This window comes from Bos mutus, chromosome 26 (genome assembly GCF_027580195.1).
Source record: "Bos mutus isolate GX-2022 chromosome 26, NWIPB_WYAK_1.1, whole genome shotgun sequence".
Taxonomy (NCBI): domain Eukaryota; kingdom Metazoa; phylum Chordata; class Mammalia; order Artiodactyla; family Bovidae; genus Bos; species Bos mutus.
In genome coordinates, this window is record NC_091642.1 from 27,352,699 (window position 1) to 27,375,177 (window position 22,479).

The window sequence follows — 22,479 nt, forward strand, 5'->3', positions numbered from 1 at the left end:
ATTCTCTGAGGGGCGGAGCTTCCTTCCTCACGGCCCACACACCCAGGCTTCCTCCCCAGGGAAGGTCTGGGCAGCTTCTTCATCAGACAGCCCCCCCTCAGCCTTCCTTTCATGTGACTTTTCTCTATCAGACCCCCGTCCTGCAAATTAGACACCCACCAGGTTATACAACTCCGCTTCCCTGGTAGCTCAGCGGTAAAGAATCCTCCTGCAAAGCAGATATGGGTTCAATCTCTAGGTGGGAAGATTCCCTGGAGAAGGAAATGGCAACCCTCTCCAGTATTCTTGCCTGGGAAATCCCCCAGGCAGAGGAGCCTGGAGGGCTAAGTCCAGGGGTCGCAAAAGAGTTTAGCGACTAAACAACAACAGGTTATCGAACCCACTTTGCAGCCCACCTGGCCCAGACATTCATCTTGTGTATTACACATGATGGCAGACGTTCATCCCCAGCCTTAATGTGCTGTGCACGGGCCACGCCACTGCCCGGTGAGGTCTTGCAAGCCCCCCATACTGAGTAAACTCAGCTGGCTGCCTGTATTTGGTTTACTCTGGAGTCTGAGCCAGGGGATTTGCTTTCTTTGAAAAGTGACCTGTAGGCAGAGAAAATGTCACAAGCATCTGGTTAGCAGTGCGTCGCCTTCCTGTGGCCAGTAAGCCCTGGAGGAGACCAGGAGGACAGATGCCGAGGCTGAGCGGTGGTGGTGTGATCAGATGACAGGTGTAGCTGGGATCCGCACCTGAGAGCGGCCGGTCAGCTGGGTGCTTACAGCTCTGGGGAGGGCCCACTGACCCAGTACTTTAATTATATGGGCTTGTCTTGGCCTCAGAGGGACCCAGATTAAGACAGAGTTGGGGGAAGCGGAAAAGCTGTAACAGAAGGAGGAGGTGGGAGAGAGGTCGGCTGCCTAGCATCCTCAAGAGGCCTTCTGAGGGAAAATTCAAATCTGCGAGGCTATCAGATGACCCCTGCCTTCTAGGAGGCACATGAACCCAGAGGGAGAGGTCAGGCTGCTCTTGGCAAGGAAGGTACAGGGAACGTGACCATCGCTCTGCCAAGACAGAGCTGGCCTCACCTCCTACAGGAAGTCTTCCCTGACCTCTCCCTTCAGGTCCCACAGGATGCTGTTCATACATCCTCACCATTCCCCGTCACTCCAGAACTTGCTTGTCTGTCTCTAGCACCAGGACAAAGCTTCACAGACCTCTGGGCAGAGCCCAGGAAACTGCATTTTTAATAGACGCCTCCCTCCACCAGGGCGTCAGGTTTGAACAGACCTTAAGCTATGCTTTGAGAACCATCTTGCTCTACAGCAGCCTGTCTATAGTATATAATGTAATATCAATATAATATCCAAATATAATATCAACCACATGTAGAATTTAAATTCTTCTAGTAGCTATGTAAAAGCATAAAACAGGTGAAATTGTTTTAAGAGTATTTTTACTTAACCTTTCATATCCAGAATATTATCATTTCAACATACAATCAGTACAGACATTGTTAATGAGATATTTCACTTGTTTTGTTTCGTACTAAGTCTTTGAAACCTGGCACATATTTTATACTTACAGGGCATCTCAATTTGGATGGGCCATATTTCAACAGCCACATGTGGGTGGTGACTGCAACATGAGACAGCTCTAGAGCTTTGTTGCTGAATGTGACTGTGGACCAGCAGTTTCGGCCTCACCTGAGCTTCGTAGAAATGGAGGATCTCGGGCCCCTGCCTGGACCCACTGAATCAGCACCTGCTTTTTAACATGTTGGCAGAGGTGCTCTGTATGTGTGTTGAAGGCAGTGAAGCCCTGCTCTAGATCGAGACCATGAGCTCCTTGGTGTAGAGACTGTGATGTAACTCATCTCTAGCACCTCACAGAGGGCTGGCATATAGAAGGCACACGGCAAATGTTTTGAGAGGAAAGGAAGGAACGCATGAATCTTTCTCTGCCCACCTCTCTTGGCACCACCTTCCCTATGCATTGTTGGTGAGAATCTCAGAATCCTAGGTCTGAAAAAGAATTTAGCAGTCAGCGAACAAATGTAGATCAGAGCAGATAAGCAACTTAAAGTTTCTGTAGCCTAACTCCTGCGAGCCCCAAAGAGACAGGGCAGTTTGGGCAAGTCTCTTGGCTTGCCAGGCATAGCAAGCCTCCCTTTTTCAGGAGAAAAGTGATCTGATGAGGGCAAATTACTCTACACTGGGCCCTGAGCCGGGCCTGCCTTTCTCCCCATTCTCTCTGTGCCATTTCTCAGAAATCCTATGAAGCTGCTGCTCAGAGGCCCCAGGCCTGGCCTATAGCATGTCAGTTATATCCATCTATTTATCCTCAGTCTTCTTCCAGAAGAGATTTAAGGCACCTATAGATTTGCATAGATTTCAATGAGATGAAACAAAGGATAGAAGAAGTATTAAGGTGTACATAGGTACATGGAAAGGATGTTCACTCTGGTGTTACACGTAAGTAGTGAATACCCAACAGTAGTTGCTCAGTCGTGTCTTACTCTCTGCGACCCCATGGACTACAGCACGCCAGGCTTCCCTGTCCTTCACTATCTCCTGCAGTTTGCTCAAGTTCATGTCCATTGAGTCCGTGATGCTATCTGACCATCTCATCCAACAGTAGAGTGTAGGTAAGTCAACCATGGCCCGTTCAAACATCGAAATTCTATGTCACAATGAAGAATGCTAGTATGGAAATAATCCTGACATGAGACAATGCCATTACACAGTATAATGCATGGATGAGCTTATTTTATCTAATGCACATCTGGAAAGGATATACAGCCCAAATATTAATGTTGCTTTTTCAGGGGGAAGGATAGTGAGTGACTCTTGCTCTCTTTTTTTATCTACTGCTTCTGTCAGTTCAGTTCAGTTCAGTCGCTCAGTCATGTCTGACTCTTTGTGACCCCATGGACTGCAGCATGCCAGGCTTCCTATCTGTCACCAACTCCCAGAGCTTGCTCAAACTCACGTCCATCGAGTTGGTGATGCCATTCAACCATCTCATCCTCGGTCATCCCTTTTCTCCTCCTGCCTTCAATCTTTCCCAGCATCAGGGTCTTTTCCAATGAGTCAGTCCAATTACTGCTTCTGTAATTTCTAGTTTTTTCCCTCAATGAATATGAATTACTTGTGTAATACAGAAAAAAATTACAAAGTAGAAGATGGCTGAGGGGATGGGGAGAGAAAAAAGTAAAAGTTGTACTCCATGTAGAATTTATTTGAAAATCTATTAATTTAAAAAATCCTAAGTACAAGTTTATAGTGTTAGGTCTGTTGTCTGTATTTGCACGTAGCAGGCAATTATTAAATGGTAGAGAGGTGGACTTACAACATTGGGGTTTGAAAACCCATGAGCCAGCTTTTGTTAAATTTTAGTCTGTGTTCAGGGAAGTGAAAGTTAATAACGGTGCAATAGTTGTGTTGTTTTGAATGGAATCCAACAACGACCCACCCTTCACATGTGGGCTCTAAATAGCCTGTGTGTGTTGGATTATGGCTGTGCAAGAGAGGATCCTAAAATCATGCCTTAGAACTGGGCAGGCAGGTGGCTAGATGGGAATATGCACACACGGGCATGTGTGCACACACATACACGCATGCACACATACCACGCACACGTCAAATCTAGCGTAGGACCACATGTCACCACCTCCAAGGCAGCACTTTGGTCCCAGTTGACTCCTAAGTGATCTCCTGTTTCCCCAGTGTGGCCCCTTCACTTCCCTGTAGCTCCAGCCGTCCTCTGCATGATCCGCCTCTGCCTGGATCCCATTACCTGTACCTCCAGCCCTGCACACTCCTCTCCAGCCTCCACTCCACTGGCTGTTCCCTTGCCTGGACTATTCTCCCCCTCCACTGTGGCTCGCTTCCTCTCCATCAGGTCTCTGCCAAATTGCCATCTGATTTGTGAGGATTCCCTCACCACGCTATATAAAATCACTGTTTCTTCCTGTTCTGCCCCACCACTTTATCCTACTTCATTTTTCTTTATAGCACGTATCCCCACAGCATAGCACTTATTTGGTTACTGTGTGGTCTCACCAACTAGAATGTAAACTCCCTGAGGGCAGGAACTTCGTCTCTTTTCTTTACTGCCGATTTTTCTAAGTGCCCAGTGCTCTAAGGAGACGCTCAATAAATATTAATTGATATTAGAAAGAAGGGATGAACTTTCATTCATCATGTGAGGGATCTTCCTCATTTTACCGATGAGGCAAAAGCTTGCAGCCTGGCCCAGGGTCATGCAGCTGGGGCAGTGGGTTGGGTCCAGCTCTCCACTCCGCTCCACCTCCCACCCTCCCTTGCCTTGGAAGGGAGGCTAACCACACACACACACGCACACACACACAGGGGCCGTGGCTTCGTCCATCCCGTCTCCTGTGTGTTTTTCTAGTTTATACAGAATTTCAGCCCAGCATAGCGGAAGAAAAAACAGCTGTTCTTCCAGAACCCTGGAAGCTCTTCCAATGGGTCTGTCCCTGGAAAAACAGCAGCGACCTCAGGGTGGGAAGGTAGGAGACGGAAGAGGGGGCAAGGGGCTAGACTTGGTTTTGCAATTAAAATAACATCTGGGTCTGTTTCTGCAGAGTGGTTCTGGAAGGTGGGTGGTCTGTCTGATGTATCAGGTGGGGCCTTCTGCATCCTGGCCCAGGGTTGGGGGGGATGGGTTGAATGACTAAAGAGCTCACCCAGCATATGACGTGTGAAAAAAACTGGGTCCACAGAAGCCTCTGGAAATCCCACCTGCAGCCTGGCCTGAAATCTTGCTGGCCCCTACACCGGCCTTCCTCCGGGGCGTCTCCGGATACCTCCCCTCCTGCACCCTCAGGCCTCCTTGAGACGGTTCAGGCACCCCCTTTGATACACAGAAAGCTCTGCCTGTGCGCACTCATGCCCCATGTGGTTTGTTAATCGTCTGTGAAATGAGGGATTTGAGGCATCGCTCATCCGTGTGAGGGCGGTGGGGCCGGGAGCAGTGGAGCGGAGTAGGGGAAGCGGAGTAGTCCCAGTCTTCTGAATCCTATCCCTCTGTCTGGCTTCTCAGATGCAGCTTTTGGATAAGTTTCCCATCGAAGGTGGCCAGAAGGACCCCAAGCAGAGAATCATCCCCTTCCTCCCAGGTAAGCTTGGGATGGTCCCTGCTGATGGGATGGGGGTACCCTGGAGAGGGACGTTCTCTAAGCCAAGAGAAGGTTGGCAATTCTACCAGAATTCTGGCTCAGGGTGGGCCTAGCAACCTGCATGTTAACAACCCCCAGGGGATCGGAAGTCCCTGATTTTGAAGGCCATTGCCTTCACAGGGGCCTCTCCTACCTCTGCTGGCCCCAGACTGTGTAACCTATGAGGAGCTTCTCAGCTCTGGGACTTTGGTGTCCTTTTTACAAAAAGCATAGAGAGCTCAAGTTCTCCCATGAAAGGATGAAAAACTGCAGACTGAACTCTCCACTGGCTCCCGTTGTAATCACAGATAACCTTAAATCGAGCACACTTTCCCTCCCACCCTGTTCGAGTCCTCCTGGCACGGTTATCCAGCGAGATCCTGCCAGCTTACATAACTCAGCCTGTGAGCTGACAGAGAGAGGATTTGAACCCAGGTTTGTCTGATCATAAAGGCCGTTAACCATCACACCATTTTGGAGCATGTTCAAGGCAATTGATTATGTTGTGTAATCGAGAGGGACTCTTCTCAGGGTGGCATAACCTGCTATTACTGTGATGTCTTCAACTGGTATAGGAATATATAGCTTACAAAGTGCTTTTAAATTTGTGATCATATACAAATCTCCAAACTGAGGCATGCATTATGATTTCTGCTTGAGGGATGAAGATGCTGGGGTTCAGAGATGTTAAGTAACTGACCATCAAAGTGGCAGAGCTGAGGTGTGAGCTTGGTTTCCTGCCCCAAACTGGGCTCTTTGCCCTGAACTGCGTGGGTGGTACTGCCTGCTGGCTCTCCGATGCCCTGTCTTTCCCCAGGCTGGTGGGCTGGGCTGGTTCCTGGGGAGCTGCCCTCCAGTGGTCTTCACCCTCCATGCCCTCCTGGGGCCAGCCCCCAGGATGACAGGGATCAGTGGGGCCATTGCAAGTAGCAGATCTGCGTCTCATTAATCCCTGGCACGTGGCCCGCCCGTGGTTAGTACCTGCTTGTTGACTTGAAAACCTACTGTGGGGCAGCTCCCCCAGAGAGTGGTTCTTCTCTAAGAAGTGTACCCCCATCCTCAAAATCAGTGAAAGACAAAAGCAGGCATTGCTGCCTGCCCTCCCCGCCTAATGCTAAAGCTGTAGAGAATTGATTTACCTACAAAAAAAGAACTTCTAATCCCTACAGAACAGACAAGATGAGAACGAGTCAGTGAGGGTGTCAGGAATCTCAGCCCTGGGCCCCTGCCATGGAGGCAGGAGACTGCCTCCATTCCCCAGCCCAGGAGTTAACGTGGGGGACTTTTGCACCCTGCCTGGCTTTCCGCTGAGCCTCGAGGGAATTGGGACATCCAACACCCAGGTTTGTAGTGACCTTAGATGTTGCTCCCATACAGTCAGATTCTCCACCCACCAAGGACCTGGGAGCCCAGCTAGTGTCCAAGAGCCTAGGAAGCCAGTGCCGGGCCCTGTTGCTGAGTGGACCCAGCTTCGGGGTATGAAGGCTGCCTGTTTATCAAGAAGAACCAGTTTCTCCCCTACTTGTGACCAGTGATCCAAGGAGAAAGCACGTCACTGTTATTTACTCACTGGATGTTTATGAGGGGCTCAGCCTGTGCGGGGCCCAGGAATAAGTCCCCAGGGCCAGGGACTGGGGTGGCTGGGTGAATCCAGGGAGATCTGGATTTGTTTCCTTCATCTAAAGGAACCCTCAAGCTAAGAGAGAGGGAAGGTCTACTCCTTAATCATAGACGTACTGAAGGCAGAATGTGACCCTTCCTATCCCTGTGAAATTCCTTTTTTTTTTTTTTGGCCATGCCACTCGGCTTGCAGAATCTTAGTTCCCTGACCAGGGATCAAACCCAGGCCCTGAAAGTGCCAAGTCCTAACCACTGGACTGCCAGGGAATTCCCTGAAATTCCAATTTTGACCGAAAAAGAGCTCATTGTGAGCCCAAGGCATCAAAAGCCTCCTGCTGCAGGATAGAGACCTCTCTGAACTTCAGGTTCCTCTTCTAGGATTGGGGTGAAGATCAAAAGAATTCATGTGAAATACTTTGCACAGTGCCTGTCCCATAGTAAATGCTCAATAAATGGCAGCTATTAATTTAAAAGACTGCCCCTCCCTCCTACCCGCCCCCCACCCAAAATATCCAACTCCTGGGAGAAGGCACTGGACTCGGCCAGCCCCCAAGAGAGGATACTGTGCATTGTGTGTGTTATTGTCTAGAGGAGTGAGGTTGACTGGCCCCTCATGCCTACCCCATCCCTCCATCCAGAAGGAAGTTTCCTTTTCTTGTGTGTTTCTGCATTTCTCCCCTTCCTTCAGCGGAGCTCTCTCTCCATATCTTCCCTTTTGCTCACTTGCTCTCCAGAACTTCAGAATGGACATTTGGAATCCCACCCTCAGATCCCCAGGCCCTGTTACTGGCTTTTCCCTCACTCACTAGGAGCTACCTTAACCCTCTCATACTTGACTCAGTTCTTAGCTTGAAGAGGAAGGAAAAAGATTGAAGGAAAAAAAAAAATCAAGAGAAGCAGAACCAAGCAAGTAAGGGTTGGAGTGGGTCTGGGGGTTCCAAAGCCACCCCACAACCCTGAATCGAAGGAGCTCCCCCAGATATGAGGGTTTCAGAGAAGGGCAGTGATGAATGTTGCCTGCCTTAGGTCAGGTTTTGGGAAGCAGAGCCTGAGACGAGGGTTCTTAGGCAAGATGACTTCCGAGGACTGCCCTCAGGTAAACATCCCAGGTCAGTGAGGGGAGCAGCACAGGACAGGGGAGGACAAGGGGCCGAGGTGCGGGGTCAGCTAAGTCTGGCCTCAGCCTGATCCTGTGAGGAGCTCTGGAGGGTGGACGGCACCACAGAGTTGTCCCATCTTAGGGAAGTATATCAGCCACTATTATCATGAGCTGCCCCCTCTCTCAGCAGTGTGAAATGTGGACAGGTGCTCTTGAGGGCTGAGGGCGTGTCCCTACAGAAGGGGAGCTGTGAGCCCTTAGCAGCCAACACCCACAGAGCGCAGGGTGGGAGCATCAGCTGGTAAGGGGCCCCGGACAGGATGCCTACAGGTAGACTGTATTACCTGACACCAGCTGGAGACCCTGTTCCCACCTCCCTGCCTCTGGAGAGGGCGTCTGCAGTCACCTGCTGATTCCCCAGGGCTGAGCCCTGGCGGCAGTGACTCAGCAGAACCTCGGTGCTCAAAGACGCTGAGGTAATCCAGCAGCGGATGCTCCGGCAGGCAGCCGGGAGGGCAGCAGCCAGGTTCAGGAACAGCTCCGCCAGCACTTTGCCTTGCCTGGAATTTCAGAACGAGGGGAATCCAAGGGCAGGAAGCAGGGCGCCCCTGTGGTCTCCAGAGGTGCCTTAATTTTAGCTTTAGAAGTGACTGGGACGTGATGTGCTTCTCTGCTGCCCAGGCAGGGGCTCTGGGGGTGTCTTTGGAGCATTAGGCCAGCTGCTGTGCTCTGGCTGCAGGCTTCTGTCTGGAGGCTCATAGACCTTTGGTGGTTTAGTCACTAAGTTGTGTCCGACTCTTGTGACCCCATGGATCATACCCTGCCAGGCTCCTCTGTCCATGGGATTGTCCAGGCAAGAATACTGGAGTGGGTTGCCATCCCCTCCTCCAGGGGATCTTCCCGACGCAGGGATTGAACCCACGTCTCTTATGTCTCCTGCTTTGGCAGGCGGGTTCTTTACCGCTAGCACCACCTGGGAAACCCTGTAAAACTCCTAGGTACTCTATATGCCTCCCCTCCAATTCCACGACCAAACCACAGGCTAGGTGGCATTAGTCCCAATTTATGGACAGGTCACATCACTTTCCGTCATCGCATAGCCACTGAGCTGTGTACCCACTGCCCAGCTTCCCCAGTAGTAATATCTTATTTAACAACAGTACATTATCAAACCCAGGAAATTGATGACTCAGTTATCTACAATTACAGACTCCAGAAATTGACTTTTAGTATAATGAGGTAGAGAGGACTAGTAAGCAAGCATGCCAGCTGATCCTTAGGAAGGAGACGGCGGTTTGACAATTGTCCCTGAGAAGTTCCTCTCCCAATCCTGACCCTTTGGCATTCGTACCTCTAACAGAAAGCAGGAGTGAACTGTGTAAATTTTTCTCTTTGGGACAAATCACATCATCTTTTAGGTATCCTAAATGCTATTTTTGTAAAAGAGACACATAATAAACCCTTTTGCAAAGTAGAGCATACTTTTTATTAAAGTAATTCTTTTCTGGGTTTATGTATATTTTTATAATTTGGGACTTCTTCTGAGTTTGCTGGAAGCAGGAAACAGACCTGAAACTCAGAGATTGGTCAACAGTGTTGACCTCAGTATGAGCAACACTAGTCCACCAGATTTGAGATTTTAGAGTAAGATATGGGATTTTACCGTATTTTCAAGCCAATTACATTAGCTTACCCCAGACTCCTGGATGCCAGCAGAAAAGACGAGACTCCTGGGTCAGAGACAGGAGGCTTCATGATGGCATTGCAAGCAGCATGAGCAACAGCACATTGGCATCAGCTCCCATTGCCTCCAAGTCCCGTAGGGCATGGCCCCATGGGCCCAGAACAATGCCTGCATGTGCAATGCATTACGTTATAGGAGAGGAACCAGATCTTAAGGAGCCCACATCTTTTATAAGGGGCAGTAAGCAAACCTACTCCTTTGGCTCTGGAAAGAGACTGTCCCAGTCTCCCAAGGCTCTGTGCAAACCTGCTGATTACTCCAGAGCAAGACACTGCCTCTGTCTTTTAAAACTGTTTGCTCTACAAGCACCTTTGAAAAGATAATCCAGAACAAAAGGCGGGCAGTGCTTTGTTGACAAGACACGGAAATGCAAGAGAACCAAAGAAAATTGTCTCACAAGTACATCTCTCTGAGGTCTCCTGCTTTGGGGAGGAGTGGACAGAAGTGAAGTTCTTTAGGATACTGGGCCAAGCATGATGGGGTCAGCAGCCTCTCAGGGCAGCCTACTGTTTACATGGAACTCTCTGCCTTGTTTTAAAAGACTATTGTGGAAAATCCATCTCCTGTTGCCCATTCTGGGATTGGAATAGATTTCCTGTATATCTTGAGTTTGCCAGCCCAAGGAGGCTCTTGGGGAGGAAATGGTCATTACAGAGTGAAATAGAATGTGTAGCTGCTGATGTAAAAAGCAAACCATTGCGACCAGGGACCAAGGGGCTTCAGAAGCCAGGCAGCAGAGCAGAAAGAGGTCAACTCGCTTGGCAAAGTCTGTGCAAGGTCTCCTCCCACTTGCAAGCCATCTGTGTCTCTGTACGGCTGGTGCTGGCCTCTGAACTTCCAGAAAGCCCCTTCACCTTCATATCAGAGTCAGTCCCACCCACCAGTATACATATTCCCGGGTTGGCGAGGCGTGGAGAAGCTAGATAGCTTAGGAAGAAAAGTGGGCCTATCACCTTAATCAGAGAGGTGCTGCCAGGCTGCCCACAGCCTCATGACCTCACGAACTTAGAGGAGTGTATTTTTAGAAAGCAAGCATGCTTCGTCCTTTGGTACCCGCTCGCCAGTTTACATGTTGCCCCCTTAGTGAAGAGGCAGTCTGGGGCCCCAATGCAGGGTAGGTGCTGGGGGAATTGCAAGCACGGGCTCTGAGTCCTTCCTCTCCCTGCCCCCCGAGAGCCCTGTGCAGGAGATCCGGTGTTTGTTCCAGCTCAGAAGGAAGCAAGGGGGAGGGATGTGTTTAGCTAGAGTTGGTCTGTGGCTTGGGGAAGAGTCAGCTCTCTCCCTGGGCTGTCGGTGGTTCTGCTGATCCCCAGCAGGCCTGAAAAAACCCTCCCCAAAGGGCCTGGAGGGCTGCGGGGGAATCAGCAGCTCAGAGATGCTGGCAGGTGCTGGACCCCCAGGGGAGATGGCCTGAGAGGTTTCTGAGCCCCACCAATGACCTGGGATGGCAGGAAAAGGCAAAGGTTCTATGTGATGCAGAACGGTCTGCTGGTAATGCCAGGGTTTCCAAAAGATCAACAAGATTATAGGCCTGAACAGCACCGTGTGCTGTTTTAAAAGCAACTTTCCTCTATTTCCTCTGGAAGTGCTGGGTCTTCTCTTGCTGTAATTACTGCCCCCACCCCTCAAAATCATCCTGTCACTCTGTAATCTGGGGCGGGTGGTTCCCGGGCCTGTTCTCGGCATCTGATTCTGAACGCTACGTGGAAGAGTGTTCCGAGTTTGTTTCTGCCACAGGTATTAGTTGAGCACCTACTACGTGCCAGGCTCAGCTGTAGGCACTGGTGACGTAGCCAAGAGCAAGGTAGACTGGGCCGCTGTTCTCAGGAAGCTTTCCTTCCAGCGGGGGAGTCTGGAAGCAAACCAGCGAGCAGTTTCCAATAGTGATAAGAGCCAGAAAGAAAAGCAGCCAGGTCATGCCACTGGGGCTCCATATGTGTACGCATGCTCGGTCACTTTGGTCACGTCCTACTCTTTGTGACTCTATAAACTCCAGGATCCTCTAACAATAGGATTCTCCAGACAAGAATACTGAAGTGCGTTGCCACGCTCTCCTCCAGGGGATCTTCCCGACCCAGGGATCAAACCCTTGCCTCCTGTGTCTCCTGCATTGCATGGATTCTCTACCGCTGAGCCACAGGGGAAGCCCTGCACCTGAGCTTACGTGATCCCAAAAGGCTGCTTTACAGAGGTGACACCTGAACTGAGCCAGACGTGGGCAGATCAGGGCCCCAGGTGCCAGGCTGAGGGGCCAGCAGGCTAAGTGTGACTGAGTGTGGATGTTTAAGAACAGCAGGAAGTGTGTAAAGCAGGTGGAAAGTGTCGGGGTGGAATGGCCACAGTGAACCAGGCAGACAGGAGTTGTGGAACCAAGGATTCCACAGCGTGTCTCCGTGGCAGAGCTGCCCAGGAATGAGAGGGCTCCACACGTGTGTGTCAGCATGGAAGGTCTGCCACGTGGCCCAGTCACAGGCCTCCCAGATCGGTTTCCTCATCTGTCAAATGGGTTAATCACGGTTTGGGACAGTGGTGCAAGCATGCAGTACCTAGAACTCATGGTGTGAACTGCCGAGGGAGAGACTCCAGGGCTCCCAGCCTGCCTCTCCTTCGGGCAGCTCGGCTGCAGGACACGTGGGTTTCCTGTGCGCCACCCTCTGCCCACCCTCTGTGTGCTGAGTCAGCGCCACAGAGCAGCCCCAGCTGCGCTTCCTGCTGCTCCTGCCCTCCCTGTGGTCACTTGCAAAGCTGCAGAGAGCTCCTTTCTGAAGAGCTGAAGATCCAGACGGTTGATCTGGGCAGAAAGGTGGAAGGAGACTGAGCATCTCTGGACCTGACGCTGTGATAACAGAGCAGGGTCTCGAGCTTCGCGGCAGCCAGGTCTCCCTGGAGGTAATGAGCTTTGGGGAAGGCAGTCACTCAAGGGCCCCTTTTACTTTTAAATGTCAGTGTGGCTCAGGCCCCCTCGTCCTTCCCCCATGCCATTCCCTCATTTCCAGACCAAGGCAGGAGTCAGGGCACTTTGTTACCATGTGCCATGTATCTTCTTGTCCAGAGATAATTCTAGAAGAGAATCAGCCTCTTGAACCTCCACCCCAAACCCTCAGCCCCCAATGGAGTGTGTCCTGGGGTATCTTCCACAAGAAGCCTCTGATCTAAGCAGAAATGCATTCTTTACATGGTCTCAGTCAGCTTGCCTAAGGTAATGTGCAGGGAAATGTGCCCTGGGCAGGAGCCAGAGTCCTGGATTCTAGTGTAACTCTTGCTCATCACTGTGGCACATTGCACATGGAAAACTAGAAGTTTGGTAGAGCAACCGGGGTCATCTTGCATGTTGGCAAAGTCACCAGAGAGATGTGACTTCCAGTCTCCGTGACATTCCTGATGTCCCCACCTCCTCCTCTCTAGAAATAAATGGTGTGCTTACCCCATGCCCAAACACCCTTTTTCGAGGGTCACATCCTTTCACTCCTGCTTAGAGGGCATTCAGGTGTGCCCTGGGAGTGGCACTATCAGGAAATACACACTATCAGGAAATGCCAGGTCAGTTACCTGAGCTCAGGTGTGATACAGGTGAGATAGCAAGAGGGCAGCTGAAGTCGGAGAAGAAAGCAGGTGCTGGGCCCCTGGGTGGGTGGGGGAGGGGCACCATGAGAAGCCTGGTCACTGAGCTTTCAGCGTGGCTGCCACACCCAGCCAGGCTGTGCCACGGTGCTGGGCCAGACTGAGGGGTGAGGATTTGTCCTCAGTGTGGTGAGAGATCTCTGAAGTTCTTAGGCTGAGGACCCATAATCTGATTTTTGTTTTGAAAGGATTCTCAGCTGAGCATCTGGGATAGACTAGAAGGGAAAAGGAGCGAGCGTGGGGTGGGGAGACCCATGGAGGCTGGATGGGGCCAGCAAGAGAGGAGGCTGGCTTGGCCCGGGCTGGGCAATGGCGTGGAGGGAAGAAGGCCTGAGGTGTATTTCAGAGGAACAGCCAGGAGGCCTCGCTGATGGACTAGAGCTGGGGGTAAGGGAGGGATTGAGAACAGCTGATGACATGCAGGTTGTATTGGGGGGCAGCCCAGCCCGAGATGCAGACCCAGTTTTCCCAGGACCTTTCCCCACCGTGGGCCTTGGACTTCACCCTGGGGTGAAAGGAAGCTTCCCCCACTCTCTGAGCTAGCTGAAGCCTCTGGCACGTATGAAAGATGCTTTGTGCTGGGGAGTCCCACCACCAGCCTGTCTCCCCAGGAGCCTCCAGGCATTAGGCGCTCTGGCTTCTGGGCCCAGGGGTTAGGAGGGGTGGCGGGGTAGTGATGGTGCAGGAAGAACACTGAGGCCCATTGAGAGGGAGCTCAGGGCCCCCCTTCTTAGGAGGTAAGGGTGCTGGTGGCAGATCTCCATGGTGTCCCTGGGCTGACCCCTCCACTGCTTGCTCAAGGTCACCCCAACTGGACCCAGCCCAAGGACAGAGCCCTGAGCCAGAGCTCTTCCCTGGTGAGAACTGAGCTAGCTCTTGGAGACGCCCCAGGCCCATAGGAACTGATGCCCCATTCATCCAGGGGCCGCCTGGCTCCAAGCTGTGGGCCCTGAGAGCACCCCTCCCCCTTCACCTCCACGGCTGCAAGGACTGGTGTCCACCGTGGAGGCCCCAGGATGCCAGACAGCCCAGCCTCCAGACCACAGTGGGCCTGAGGGACTGGCATGGCCTGAAGGTGGAGTCTGTTCACTTGAATGCACCTTCAGAAAGCTTAGGAGGAAGCGAGGGCACTGCAAGGGGTGGGCACGGGGCTGGCAGCACTAGCCTCTGTCTACACTTCAGGGGAAGGGAGGGAGGGAGAAGGGCCACGCTTCTATTTCTCCCCAGGCTGGAGCCCAGGGGCTGGATTTCCCCTTAATGAGGACGAAGGGGCAGATCTCAGGGAGAATTTCCAAAGCTGCATTGCTAAAGGATATACTGTGTGACTCCTCAGCTCTGCCAGCCCCAGAGCGTGGTGGTTCCAAACACCAGCTTTGGGCTCAAACGCCTCTGGGTTCACACCTGGGTGCTTGTTGTCCAAAACTGTGCTTTTTCCATGACGGAGCTGGTGCGTGTTGCATGTCAGTCAGCACTGGAGGCCTCACTTCAACCTCTCCACAGCCTAGCCTGTGATCCAGGGCTAGCCTTATGCTGCATCTCTGCACCTCCCTGGTGACCTTCCTCTGTTAAATTCCCCCAGGGCTGTTGAGAGTATCAGATGAAATGTTATCCATGAAGCACACAGCCAGCACTCAATACTTGATGGTGACTTGGTGAGTCCTAGTTCAGGGGGTTCAACACAAAAGGCTGAGCTGTCTCTCTCAGCTCCTTTCCAAGAGTGAGGTCTTACAGGCGGTCTGTGCATTTCAAGGTTTGCTGTTCAAAATGTAGCTGGCAGATCAGCAGCGAGGCTTCATCGGAGAGCTCGTTAGATATGCAGAGTCTTGGCTCCATGCCAGACCCACGAAGTTACAGTCTGCATTCTAATGAGATGCACAGGGTATTTGTATGTGTAGGAAAGCTGGAGAAGCACTGTTTTAAGGTCCAGTGGAGCCCTTCCTTAGACTGGCTGATTGTCTTCAGCACTTCCTGGGTGTTTGGTTACATTCAGGCCATTCACATAATATAAACCACTGGCCCTGTGTTGGTAAGTCAATTTCTGATCTAAAGTAGAGGTGCATGAGAGACAAGGCATCACACCTGTGAGGGCTGGTTCATCGATCTCAAATCCCTATACATACCTGAATTGCCTGCCTGTTTTCTGGGTCCCTGTTGGTTGGGGGTGTACGTCACGGCACAGCCCTCTTCCCCACCCATCACCAGCCTAACCAGAAGGGTGCTCAAGCCCCAGCCACACTTCGTCGTCAGTAAGTCGGAACACTCTCCCCTCCCTTCAAAGATGGGGTGAACTTTGGGGCCAAGGTGATTGCTAAGGTTTTTGTTTCAAAAGTCTCTCTGGAGATGGGAGATGGGAGAGACTAGCCTAGGAACCGTTCACTGGTGGTTTTGATGATAACATGGTATCTAGAGTCTACATGTACCGTCGTGTTATACTGTTAGGAGGGGAAAAGGCTTGAGTCTCTTTTAAGGAGTCTCCAGCAAAAAGGTAAAGACAAAAAAAATAATAAAATACAATAAACTGAGATTCTAAAGGAGTATCTTTTGCTCTTCTTTATAAAGCATTTATTGCAGACCTAAATTTCAAAACAAGCCAGAAGAGTGATTGGTAATTTGGTGCCTTCTCTGATTGGCAAGTTTTTTTACTCTCAGCTTCTTGTTTCTGATCTGAAAGATGAATTTACAACTCTAATAGTTGGTAATTGATGAAGATGGCTTAAGTAAAATCTCTGTAGTGGGCAGAGCTCTTCTCTCTAAATAGTAAGGCATGTTGCAGAAGGAGTTCACATGTGAGCCCAGTAGCCCAGGGATACTAATTGGCTACAGGAGAAAAGTTGCAGACAGCTTTCTGAGGAACTATGTGTAGGCTTAGAACTTTTAACAAAATTAACAGTTGTAACTGAAGAGATTTCTATTTAAGGATTATAGCTACTCTTTATTAAGTACATATTTTTGTCAGACTGTGCAAAGGGTTTCATGTGCTTATATTCATCTCTTTCATTGACAACAACCACACTTTGCAGATGAAGGCTCATTGGCTAGAAAAGGTATGCCACCCACACCAGAGTGTTTGCATTTCTTTAGATTTTGTTTCAAGTTTCATATTATGGGCTTTTTAAATTATGTCAGTTAGAGGTTGATCAGTGTTGTCCTTTTGATAAAGTGTTCCGACAGTAAAGGTCTTCTCTAGATAACACTTTGTCCCTTTTCACTTAACCTACCCAACTTCAACAAGCCACCTAGTGTTCGATGCTGGAATTGCATGCACAGTACCCAGAAGGAATGACTTCTGCCAGCTGGCTTTGTAAACATCAATGTATAAAGGAACCATGTAGTGACAATCATCACAGATAACTATTTTCCAAACCATGGTTCAACAGGGGACTAAAAATAAGAAAGAAATCCCACTTTATCTTTATTTTTCTATGTAACCCTGAAACCAGGAAGTTTTCATTTGGAGCACCAAATAGAACCTTAGGAAATGTCACTTGGTTTGACTTGTTCATTCATAAAACTGGGTTAGAGAGAAATTCTGAGCCTGCTTTGCTGTCCACAGTTTCTTGTGCTGTGCCTGACGGCTCTTCCAACATTGAGATGGTTTCCTGTGTATGGTAATGGATGTCCCTTTATTCAGAAAGGAATCAGACCTGGCTTTAGTCCCAGCAGTGTGTGACTTAGGGCAAGTCGGAAAATACCTCTGAACTTCAGTTCCTTCTTCCTTGGTCATGGGGATTTTGAAAACTGAAGTTTTTGAAGAGCAGAAACCACGTCTTATTCATTCAGATCCCCCGCCACGAGGACAGGTCGTAGCCCCTCTGTAAGCCCGAATTTCTCCACCTGTGAAATTACTGGACTTGATACTGTCTAGGTTTTCTCACACACAGTCTCAACATTTTGCCATCTAATAGCCATTAAGACCAAAAGAACAAGTGCCTAATGGTGAAATATCATGCAAAGGGAAAAAACATTTTAGAGGAATAGAGGTCTTCTAGGCCCACCTCAAATCCTACTGTGTTGGCAGAATGCGGCTGTCTCTGTATAAGGCCAGCTTTGTGTCCTCCCCCCAACCCCCATTTCCTCTAGAAAGCGTAGAAAGCCCCCTTGTCTTGAATGCTTCCCCATGAAGAGCTCCTGCTGAAAGGCTGCACACACAGCCAAGGCTTTGACCTTCACCTTTGCCCTGACACAACTGGTAAAAGAGTTCTTATCCTCTCCTTTCTGGGGGTGGGGGAGCGGAATCTAGCTAGGGTGAGCAGAAATTCAATGAAACTAAAAATAGAAACATGGCCTATAAATAATGCTGCCCCCAAATATCTGGAGGCACAAACGCTGCCCAGCAGTAGACAGTCACAAATCACGATGGCCTGGAAGTGAGCAAGCCCTGTTCGTCTGCTTGATGTCTCTTGGGATACTTCAGACTTGTTGCTGGGGCCTCGTTTCTCTTTCTGGGCTCTAGAAATGCCCTTGTTGTTTGCTGCCCTGGTACCCGTCTTCTGCTAAATCTTTTTTTGTGACCAGGCGCATTCACTGAAGCAAAGTAACAGTGCCTGGAGTCAGACCTGGCTTTAGCTCCAGGACTATGTGACTTGGGGAAAGTCAGAAGATACCTCTGAGCTTCAGTTTCTTCAGATCTTCCCTGGGTTGGAAAGATCCCCAGAAGGGAACAGCTGCCCACTCCAGTATTCTGGCCTGGAGAATTCCATGGACTGTATAGAATTCTGTAGAATGTATAGAACTGCATAGAATGTCGCAAAGAATCGGACTCCACTGAGTGGCTTTCAATTTTGCTTTGTGAGTGTTTTTAACATAGATAAAAGAAAAAGAAACAAAGCCTACACTTCTCAAAAAAAGCAAAATGGAATGGACAAAGGAGGAAATAAGTAGAAAAAACACCAAACCAGAAATCCAGTGTTAATTCTCAACACAAGCCTGCCTCAACTTACTTATGTGACAAAGATTAAGTGACCAGCTCTTTGAGCCTCTTTAGATCTGTAAAGTAAGTTAGATTAGCTCAGTGCGTCTAAGCCTAAAAGGTACATGAGATTCACTTGTGTGTGTGGTGGGTCGGGAGGGGGCGGACGGGGAGGGTGTTTATTTAAAATGCAGACTTTTACCCCTCTCTCTAATTCAGAGGGTCTGGCTAAACCCCAGCAATTTGCATTTATAGTCAATACCCCTAATATCTCTGATTCAGGTAACCCAGGGACTCTCATTCTCTCAAAAGTAGTGCCAGGCCCTGTATCAGTAACCTACTGCTGCATAACAAATATAACTCCCCCAAATTTAGCAGCATAAAACAATAAACATTTATTATCTCACACAGTTTCTAAGGCCAGGGATTCAGAAATGGCTTAGGTGTATGGTTTTGACCTGGGCTCTCTCATGACGTTTTTAGTCAAGATGTCATCTGAAGGCTTGACTGGGGCCGGAGGATCCACTGGCAAGGTGGCTCACTTCAGACTGCAGACTGGTGGCCTGCAGACTGGTGCTGGCTGTTGGCAGGAGGCCTCGGTCCCTTCCCAGGTGCACCTCTGCTTGAGTGTCCTTACGACTCAACGGCTGTCTTTTCACAGTGTGAGTGACCCCAGAGCAAGATCAAGAAGGAAGCCACAGTGCCTTTTCTAACCTAGTCTTGGGAGTCACACCATCATTTCCAAAGTGTCCTATTGGCCCCACAGCTTGGCCCTATTCACTGTGGGAGGGGGCGATACAAGGCGTGAGGACCAGGAGGCCAGAGCCACTGGGGACCACCTTGAAGGCAGACTGCCACACGCTCCTTTGAGTCCTCAGTTCTGTGAGATGGTGTCAATGGTGGCAGCTCTTGTTGTTGGGTTAGGATTGGGGTAAAAATTGGAAGTAAGAAAAACGGCTGAGCTGGGGACTCTGGGGAATGTAAATTTTAAGTGCAGACGCTACAAATTCCACCCTGGAACCAGGCTGCCAGCCCAAGTCCTGCCGAGTCCCAGCCTGGCTGCTAACTTGCTCTGCGAAGTCAAGCAAGACATGGCCCTCTTTGTGCTCAGCCTAGACCTCAGAAAGTGAGGGAGCTGGGCACAGTGACCTCCAGGATCTCCTGGTTTTACCCCCCAGGATCCATTTGGATTGTGGTAGGTGCAGATACTGGTGAGAACACAGGTTTGAGCTTGTGCTATGCGTGCCAGACAAGTGTGTCCCCCTCAGGGTTCAAACTTGAGGGAGAAGGGCTTCGGAAGGGTCTAAGGGGACTGTGTCTTCCCAGGAGTAATCTGTGGTCTGTGGCCATAAGAGTTCAGGAACATGTGTTTCTGCAATGTATAAAGTCAGTGGCTCTCCTCTGCTGTGTGGTCCATGTGATTGAGCCCCTGTTACCATTGTCTGTTCAAGTACCACATCTCATAACCTCCCAACACACTTATACACAGACACACACACAGACACACACACACACACACACACATTCACACATACACTCTTTTTCTCTCACTCTGCCAGCCACACTGAACTCACCCTAGCTGGTTTCTTTTATCTCTGGCCCTTTGCTCACATTCTCCCATCCTCCTGGAACATTCTTTTCCCTACCCTTAACCTGGTGCATTCCTATCGCCTTTCAGGCCTGTCTCCCTCTTGTATGTCCCCATCATAACTGATTGCTCTGCGGCACAGTACCCACCCAGACCCTGTTCTCTGGGAGGGGAGGGGCCCCGTGCTGTGCATAGTGTTCCCCATCACGTCCCAGCCCGCAGTCAACACACACATCGGGGAAAGCTGAATGATTAGGGAGTGAGTGAATGATACATCCTGACCATGTTTATGGGGTGGAGTAGGGTTGGGATGTACCACCTGGGGAAACATGCACAGAAAAGAAGGAATACAGCTAAAGAATTAAGAGGCCAGGAACTTTCAGACTGCCAAAGAGAGACCATGACACATCCAGTTCCAGCTCTGCCGTTTACTGGCTGTGTGACCTTGGGCAGGTCACTCAACTTTGCTGACCTTCAGTTTACCTACCTGTAAGATGGGACCCAGTTACCTAGATCATAGGTTGATGTGAAGATCAAATAAGAGAATAAATATAAAGTACCCAGCACAGTGCTTTGTACACACCAACTACTCAGTGAATGTGAGCTATTGTTTATATCATCCTCACCTCAATTGCAGGAGGTGATAGAATCCAGGAAGATATTGGTAGGAGGTTGCTGAAGAGAGTTGATTGTCTGGGCTCAGTTCTACCAACAGAGCCAGAGCTCAAGAAAAGCCGGCTTTGGGAACAGTGTCCACTCCAGAATGCCAGACAAGAACCCCTCTGGCTGGCACAGCCAGGCTTGTGGTTATGGGGCAATTATCCAATGGACCTCCACATCCTGGGGATTTTCCTCTACTTCAGAGCATCGACAGTGAACCAGGCCTTTCAGCACTGCCCGCTGAACCAGGACTGCCCTGGCCTGCCCCACAGCCTCCTCATCTGGCTGGGCCTTTCTGCTCTGTCTCTTCAAGCCCCAGAGGCCCTGGATCCCTGACTGCCTGCTCCCCCCTAAACCCTCCGTCCCTGCTGTGGGCCATGCCACAGGGAGAGCTTGCCGGGAAGCACTGCCCAGCGTCCCACCGTCCCCTTTCCTGAGGGCAGCCTCCCCTGGCAGGGAGGAGCTGCGACTGCCAGGGCTGAATAGGGCCCTTTATTCCTGGGCTCCCAGAGGGAGGGTGCTGAGCCATGCCCACCACGCCCGCCGCACCCACACCCACACGGAGTGGGGGACCGCCTGGCCCCGATGCTGGGCTCTGAGCTAACCACACTCTCTGGCCCCACTCTATCTGCATCCTGGAGGGTGAGTCTGTCCCTGCTGTGGCCCCGGTCTGGTCCAGCAGGCCCCAGTGTGTGTGGGGTGAGCTATGTATACTAGTGTGTGTGTGTGTGTGTGGGTAAAAATAAGAGACAGTCTGGAGCAAAGGTGTGTCAACACACACACTCACACTTATGCAGCAGCAAATGTCAACCAAGGGCCACTGCCTGCCTGTCCTTCTGCTGGGCCTTAAGGAGACCCCATATAGGATCTCACTAAGAGAGGCAAGTAGAGAGGCAAGATCACTACAAATCTCAGTGAAATCTAGGAGAGAATCAATCAAGCCCTGGGAGAGGGAGGCAGAGTGGTCTGCCAAGGCCTCGAAATGAGGTGACCCAAAGGATAGAAGGCGTTCGCCATGCAAAGGGCAGCAGGAATTGTCCCAGGAGAGGGAATGGCAGGCATTCAGGCCCGAGGTGAGAAGGCTCTGGATGTGTTTGTGGTGCTAATTAAATCCCCACATGCCTGGTGCTGGCCTGGGGAGGTGAGATGGAGAGAGAGGCATGAGTCAGATCCTGCCCGTTGCAGTGAGGAGTTTAGATTTTATTCTCAGTGTGCTGGGAAGCCACATGCAGGGTCTTAGTTCCCCGAGCAGGGATTGAGCCCCCGCTTTTGGCAGTGTTAAGGGTGGTGTCCTAACCACTGGAGCACCAGGGAAGTCCCAGGAAAGATTTCATTTAAAAAAATATTTGGGCTTCTGGGTGGAAAAAAGGACTAGGAGCAGGGGTGGGATGGGGGTGGAATTGGAAATCAGGCAGACTTAAGATTAGGGACCATTGGCCAAGCGTCATGCCTCATCCTCGTCCTTCTCTGTAACAGCAGGTGTCTCATATCGCTCCTCGCGTATGCCCAGCACCATGCACTGTGTTTGCCCCAAGTGCTGTTTCCAATCCACATCCCAGCCCTGTGATACCACTTGCCAAATGAGAACCCTGATGTTCAGGCAGCTGAAGGTGCCTGGGACACAGACATTTTAAAGACCTTGGGCCTCTCAGCTCTACAACCCACACCCTGATCCTGCTGCTGGCAGTTCAACAGTCCTAGATTTTTAGTTTCTCTTAATGTTTCCACTAGACCAAGAATAGAAAAATACAGCTGAAAGGTGAAACCAGACTAGTGTGACCGTGCGTGGCTGGGAAGGCCAGTGCCCTCGGCCTTTGCCACCTGTCCCACCATTGGAGTAAGTATTACATGGTTTACCGAGTACCTGCCAGGGTGCGTTCAGCCCTGTCCAAGCTCAGCTCTGAATGAGGCCATAGCCTGCGCTCTGAGGAACCTCAGTGGTACCCAAGTGACATTTGTCCTCAGTGTGGCCACTTTAAATGCTATTATATTTAGTACAAAACCTCTTCCTTCCCTGAGGCTCAGGGCCACCTTGCAATGTTCCCTCTCCTCCCAGAGTCAAGCTGGGGCA

The 22,479-nt window shown here is 50.5% G+C and overlaps 1 protein-coding gene across 3 annotated transcripts in view; it reads left to right on the plus strand.

Annotated features, from left to right (window-relative positions):
* Nucleotides 1-22,479, plus strand: part of SH3PXD2A (SH3 and PX domains 2A) — a 246,986-nt gene that overhangs the window by 91,666 nt on the left and 132,841 nt on the right. For all 3 annotated transcript variants that reach the window (XM_005888033.3, XM_070363555.1, XM_070363556.1), the window contains exon 3: nt 5,053-5,128. In XM_005888033.3, the coding sequence (XP_005888095.2) occupies nt 5,053-5,128 (76 nt within the window). The remainder of the gene's footprint in view (nt 1-5,052; nt 5,129-22,479) is intronic.